Genomic DNA, 7,500 nt, shown 5'->3' on the forward strand with positions numbered 1-7,500 from the left:
CATCAAAGCCCATATTCTTAATGCCTGCCAAACTATGCTGCAAAGCTTTAATTTCCTTGTCATTTTCAAAATCGTCTTTCCAACAATCTTGTGACATGCAGATTGCTGGATCGTGACAGATGAAGCAGGAAAGCAAGTTAAATGTTTCGTTTGTTTTAGGCCGTAGCAAACGTGCTTATGCTTAATGTATCCTGAAGCTAGAGTGTGAAGTTTAAAGGCAACTGTGCTTTAGAGTTGACTGGTTAGGTGACTGTCTTCCTTCCCTGTTCCTCGAAGCTGGCTCTCATTTTGATTAGAACTCAAACACATCATCGTAATCCTAACCTGAGCCGAAAATGAGTTTCGCCTCAAGGTGGAGATATCGTAATTCTTTGCGACAATGGATCAAAATGGAAAACACACACACACACGCACGCACACAACACGACACGATCCACCCTCTACCCTCCACACACAAACACACACCCACGCACACACCTCCACCCTAAAAGAGCTATGCACTTGTGCACATCAATTTTCCTCTTAATTATTTTCCCTCTCCGTGTTTTTTATTTTAATTAGATACTAGGGCCCCCATAAATTTAAATCACGCCATCAAAATGTTTGAAGAAACCACCCACGGGCATCGCGCGGGGGGCGACAAATCCAATTACTTTCAAGGGACTGTATTGTTTGATGATCTCCCTCTGAAATGGAGGATCGGGGGGATTTATACGCCTAGAGATGGATATCATCCATATTGAAATGACCTCTCTGCCTCTTTTAAATCGTCATCTTGCTATCTCAATGTCCATCCATCCATCTCTCTCCACATCCACTTCTCCACATCCATCCATCTCCACCCAGTGTCTTTGTCTCTCACCTGTCTCCATGTGTTGCCTGCGTCGGATGTGATGAACATGCTGACATTACTGCTGCTCAGTCCAGAACCAATAGAGCCTTGGAGAGAGAGAGAGAGAGAGAGAGAGAGAGAGAGAGAGAGAGAGAGAGAGAGAGATGGTGTAAATGCAAAACAAATCCTCACACGTGCGAAAAGGACACCTTCAGTGGCAAATGAAACACACACACACCCATGCGTGCTCTTGGGAAAGATATTTGATTGCGGATGAACCTTTGGTTTTTGGTATGCATATGGGCACCACCTAATCTTTACTCAGCCTCGGTCTGTCGAGCATTTTAATGGAAAATGGGAAATACGGAAGGTGCTTCAGCACTGTGATAAGGAGAAATTATTCTTCTATTATATGATATGATTCTTGTACAACATTACATGATATATATTAGGGGTGGGAATTGCCACAGAGGCAATGATACGATACTATCACGATATTTGGGCCAGCACGCAATATTATTGCGATTCTCAACATTTTATGACACGGTAAGCATTGTGATTCAATTCGACGATGCGTTGCGATTCATTTCTCCCAAATATTGTGTTTTATACACAGGGAGTCTGTGCAGCCCTCAACAACATGGTTCATTTGTTCCCTCCAATTTTGACGCAAGAGAAGAATGAACTCTTGTGCCATCAGAGTTATCAGAGTATGTATGTAGAATATGTACCAAAACAAAATTAAAATCAAAATATTAAATAAATAAATACCACTCTACCGCGATAATATCAAGCCGATTTTTTCTCCCACCTCTAATACGTGTGGTACATAAAAATGTACTGTCAAATGAATTGAAAATGTAGAATGACTGATAGTGAAGCATACAACATGGCATCCCTAAACTAGAATGCAGATCGTCATGTACTTTAGCTCTGTATCATGCCGCCATTGCCTCTGGGTGCTCTTTCAAATTCCTTTTCATAAGTCTTTAGTGGGGTGGGTGTAATTGGTCTGTGGAGGACAATCATTTAATTACCCCCATAGGGGGGGGGGGTGGGGGCACCATCCTGTAGTGAGAGACCGCCCACACTTCAGCTGGGCCTCGCACAGCACACCATGCCTGCCTTGCTCTACCTCAAAGGTGGGTTCCTGTCCCACAAACGGCACACTTCCTGTTCCACAAACAGCATGCAGAATCTAGGGGTAAAGGCTGAGCAGATACTTTATGATTTTGAAGTGAGCAAACATTTAGTTAGATAGGAATCATCATCTGAGATTACAATGACATGGTGGCAGAGCTTTAACAATTAGCAGGAAAAGGTCGGGGAATCAACTGTATGGTATGTGGTATGGCACAAGGGAGGACATCTATGTTTATGGGTCTATGGCTAAAGAGTTGCAAGGCAAAAAAAATAGGAGCAACTGGAAGTGAATAGCCTATCGTAACAGCCGTGTCTTATGTTTTTTGATAATCGCTAGTTTTGGTGGGTCATCTGCACAATCTAATACTACACCAATGTATTCAATACTTGATAGAGCTCAACACTCATATTCTTTGGAAGTTTGTTTGTTTGGTGTTTCTTAGATGTTCTCGGAATAATCTCTTGAGATTCGCGTCCAGAACATTCTGCACGTCTCCCTCGCTCGCTCGCGGAGTCCTTCATGTTTTATGTCTTCACGCCGGCTTTGTTCTGTGTTCGATGTTGAGACTGTATTATGGTGTGGGTGTGATTTTTTTTAACCGTGCGAAAAAACCCTGAATGGCTTCTCCATGTGACTGCGCTGGACGCCTTTGTGCCCTCTTCAGCGTACATCTCCTCGTTAAATTATGCATCACACCCCAGTCTGCTGAGGTCAATGTCAGGGGTTAATTTTTTTTGCAGCTCGAAAAGCAAAAGAGAACTTTCTGGAGAGGTTTTGCCTCCACATGGAAATGTAACTGCCGAATGATAAAACCAAGCGAGAAGCCCACAGGAGTTAGATGGCAAAATAATCTAGGGGATTAACCGTTAGAACATCTATATTTCATCTTGTGTTCACTTGGAAGCAATTTTGGAGTTTAAATATCCTCCAAACACACACACACACACACACACACACACACACACACAAACACACACACAAACACACACACACACACACACACACCTGTGTATGTTTATTCCCCTTGAAGAGTGACAAAATAAACTTTCACTGCCAACCAAGGGACCAACAACACTTCATTGTGGGAATAGCCCATATGGAAAAAGTCTGTCAAATTCCTATCTCCATTTTTATATAGTATATACACTTATAGTGTGTTAACACACATAATTATGGCCTCTTTCAAATACAGTAACATAGAACAAATATTAGTTTTATATATGATCTACTTTGCATGTTGAAGGACATAATGCCATTTTAGTATGAAATGTATACGCAGGCACTTTACCCCAGTTTTATCACGCAATTGTTGTAAAAAGTGACAAGTGTGATTCTTAAATGTTTTTACAGACTCTACTTGTTCCGTATGAGAGGAGATGGCCCTTTAACACCAAAGCAGTGGTAGAATGAGCACTCCACAGTTTCCACTCCTGTCACTTCCGCCATTCTCAAGTGCAGTACTCTTCCAAAGACATTCATTTACCGTGCCTGGCAGTAATCCTGTTTGTTCTCTACAGTCATCCGCTACGCATGGTGAGCAGCAGAATGTGTCTACCGAACTCCCCCCCCCCCCCCCCCCAAAAAAAAAAAATGGAACCAATAAAGTTGTGCCAAGCCCTGAGCCACAGAACTGATCTGACACCAGCTTTGCCTTTGTGCTGAAGCAGTCAGAACAGCGTAAAATAGAACCACGGGGCACCCAACGGGAACGTGCGGGGATAAAAAATAGACACAAATTGGCAATCTCTACCTCATGTCTGATATTAATCCCCTTTGGTTAGCCAGTGTGCAGCACACGTTAAGCTTCTCAATGTACACACAGAGTGGGGGGGTTTATGGCCTTCAGAAAAACTAGATTAAAAACAATATATACAAGGCAAAGTCTTACTTACTTTTATTTATGTCTCTCTGTGGTCTCAATAAAATATTTACAGAGTGTCTCTGGTGTAATTGCAAGCTGAGCCACTTTTAGGTGTGAACACATTTCAATCTGAGGGGGGAGACTTACACATTCAATGCCAACGGCTTTGGTCACACACACACACACACACACACACACACACACACACACACACACACTCACACACACACACACACACACACACACACACACACACACACACACACACACACACACACTCACACACACACACACACACACACACACACACACACACACACACACACACACACAAGGACAGGAATATAACATTATCCGTGGCCCCAGCACACTTGACCATAACATCTGTAGTCATATTTTATGTTAAAGGGTTCTTGCTGCAGTGGAACTACACTATAAAGCACCACGGAACATACCGGATAAAAATGAGTAACAGCACACACGGATGGGCTGTGCAGTTTATATGGTTATGATTACATTCAGTAGTAGTATCAATGTCACACTGCGACACAGTAGAATTGGTGATGGTATAGTAGAGCATATGGCATGTTCATTGTATGCGTTTGGGCAGTAGATCAATCCATGCATCACACAATGTTACGTCATGTATTGTATGCGTTTGTTAGTTTGTTAAAGTTACACTATGCAACAATTTGACACATTTTGAGGTATGGTTTTATATGCAATTCGTTTTGGTGTCTTTCCCACTAGCCATCCAGGATATGACCTATGTAGTTCTGTGTTCCGGGCTGGAACAATGGAAAAAAAAAGCTTTCATAGCATGACATTTCCAGCTATACTGCCAAAAGACACCAGTAAGTGTGTTGGCAAGCTTTTATCAGTGTCAACTGGGCTGTTGGTGGTGTTTGCAAGGTTTTTGCATGCCTTTAAGGTAGTTAGCTTGCTAGTTTAGGAACATAACTCCTTATTGCTGCTTGAAGGAGAAGTTGCCAACATACCTGATGCCAGGATGATGCCGGGTGATGATTCTTTGCTGGCGATGTTTCCGGACGTGTACGGGTTGGCCGACACATGGAGATGCAAGTGAAGGGAGCAGTACGGCTAAAGGCAGGAACAAAAAAAAAAAGATTGAATCACATCAGTCCCAGACAAAGAGGTGGTTAAAGACAGGTTGAGGAGCACAGGGTGGTGTGTGTGTGTTTGTGTGTGTGTGTGTGTGTGTGTGTGTGTGTGTGTGTGTGTGTGTGTGTGTGTGTGTGTGTGTGTGTGTGTGTGTGTGTGTGTGTGTGTGTGTGTGTGTGGGTACTGAAGAAGCATGGCTCACCCTCAATTTTCATCACACATATTCAACCACACAGTCATTGATTGTGACTCTCTAGAGTTTCATCGGCTTGACTGTAATACCCACCTCCATTACAGACCCTTCATTACCTCCATGGTTTCAATTGGTTGACCCCCAGTGTTGATTTTGATTGGTGTAACCTTTAGCGGCTCCATCCTCATTACATGACTGGAAATGCCAGCAGGGATCGCATGTTGTGAGCGGTATTTAGCAGTTTATTAAAACTTTGACATTTTCTTGACAAATAACTACGTAGCGGCGGGCGAAGGCTACACGCTCAAAAAATGGGAGGCTTAATGAGTTGAGATTATATGGAGGCTAATCATTTTTGTGTGCGTTCAGAGAGGGTTAATTGGGTCTGCTCCATCACAGCGACTACAGCTGAGTCAGAGTGAGTCCTTGAAAACACAAGCGCATCTGCCAGATATCAAGTCGATGAATTCATTCAATTAACTTCAGCACAAAAGCAAATGTCAATCTAACCCCCCCTCCGCCAAAAAAAAAAAAAATGCTTCTTAAGGGAAAGCATCTTCGTTTATGAAGAGGCACACACACACACACAAAAAAATCTGTCAACTTGGCTCTGACTGAGTTTGGCTCTTTAGCATCTTTGCTTTTTTTTCAGCCGCCCCCCCAGCCCCCTTTCGCTCGCATCTTCCTTTTAAATGTGAAGTCAGCTTTTTCAGATGGGATCAAACGTCTGACCTTTAACTTTGATGAGTCGAAGTGGGGCCAAGCTTTGATGGACACTGCTGCTGCTGCAGCCCCTATTGTCTACTGGCTGGAGTCAGTGGATAGCCTGTCTCTTTCTCTTTCTCTCCTCCCTCTCTCTCTCTCTCTCTCTCTCATACTATCTTGCCCTCCTCACTTTCAAGCTTCTCTCCCCATCTTTTTCTCTCTCTCCCTTTCTCTTCCCCTATCTCTTAACTCGCCTCTCCTGCCTACCTCTCGCTTTCTCTCACTCTCCCTTTATCACTTTCTCATCCCCTTTCTCTCTTACTCCCCTGTCCTCTCTCTCTCTCTCTCTCTCTCTCTCTTCTTTCTTTCTTTCTCTCTCTCTCTCTTGAGAACTACACTTACCAGCATGCAGTGGATGCCGTCGCCTCTCAGATCTGCATCAGGGGCCTGCAGCAGCCTCCAGTCGCGGCCCTTGTTGTAGGTTATGTAAGTCTTGACCTGGTTGTCTTGCTTCTTGTTCGCCAGGAACATGCCTTTTATTCCTGCCACCTAGGGAACGATGATGAGGATGACGGAGAGAAAACAAGTTTACTCTAACGGATGGAGACAGAGAGAAAAAAAGATGGAGTGCGAGGGGAAATGATTATGGAGTGAAAGTATATTCACTCGACGGTGAGTATAGAGAGAAAGAGACTGACATAAGAGAGAGAAAGGCAGGGGAAGATAAGAGAGAGCGGAATGGATGAGGTAAACATTCAACACGCCTTGAGTGTTTTCGGACTCCACCCACACACAAATACACACATACACAATAGTCAGAGGCCATTTTTGTATTCCTGTGGAAACCCAATTCGACACGCTGTGATTTACACTGTTCAGTGCTTCGCCTGCGGCCCTGTGCGTGGATGGGCCTCTTTCCCCTCCATAACAAAAATCACAAGGCCCTCAACAGAGAACTATTAAAAGGGCCTCTGTCTAGCGTACGACCCGCCGGATTTAGCCTAGCAACGTGGCGGCGTATCGAACCGACTACAATTTGTGACTGTCACGAACTAAATGCCACCCGTTCCTCGAGGCCAGGCCACCAAGGAGAAAGGAGGAGAAAGAGGAGCAGGATGAGGCGGCGGAGGAGGAGTGGCGCATAAGAGGACCCACGCCTTGTGAATAATTGAAGCGCACTTCGGTATTGCCAAAGGCAGAGATTTTAGCAGAGGCTGCGTGCAATGCACGCACGTGTCCGAGGCGGGAGTTAGGTTGGCGACCTCAATCAAGCCGCTGGATCGTCTTCCTCCATTTCGTCGAGGCCAAATGGGGGGTGGGGGGGGGCACCGTAGGGGGCGTCATCAACACTTTAATTATTAGATCTGGAGATAGCCTCAGCGCTTAAAGGCCTCCACCGACCGAGCAGTCGAGAGAGAGAGAGAGGGAGAGAGAGAGAGAGAGAGAGAGAAAGAGACAGCACACCTCTCCTGTTTCACCTGTGTGCTACGATACGCCAGGGGCTGGCATGAGAAGCTGTACCTGACTGAGTTGATAAGCGTGTGTGTGACTCTTGACAGACATGATCCAGGTTTGGCGCTTTTCACAGACGGGTGAGACTGGGCTTCCGCCATGTCAGGCCGGGGCCAGCAAACCGACCACCG

General features: G+C 44.8%; 1 protein-coding gene across 1 annotated transcript in view; it reads right to left on the minus strand.

The window, feature by feature from the left end:
* The window catches only part of LOC105891016 (VPS10 domain-containing receptor SorCS1), a 132,358-nt gene that overhangs the window by 23,850 nt on the left and 101,008 nt on the right, over positions 1 to 7,500 (minus strand). The window contains 3 exon segments of the mRNA XM_031561850.2: positions 863 to 939; positions 4,836 to 4,938; positions 6,260 to 6,406. Coding sequence (XP_031417710.1) covers positions 863 to 939; positions 4,836 to 4,938; positions 6,260 to 6,406 — 327 coding nt within the window.

The sequence above is a fragment of the Clupea harengus genome, chromosome 24 (genome assembly GCF_900700415.2).
Source record: "Clupea harengus chromosome 24, Ch_v2.0.2, whole genome shotgun sequence".
Lineage (NCBI taxonomy): Eukaryota > Metazoa > Chordata > Actinopteri > Clupeiformes > Clupeidae > Clupea > Clupea harengus.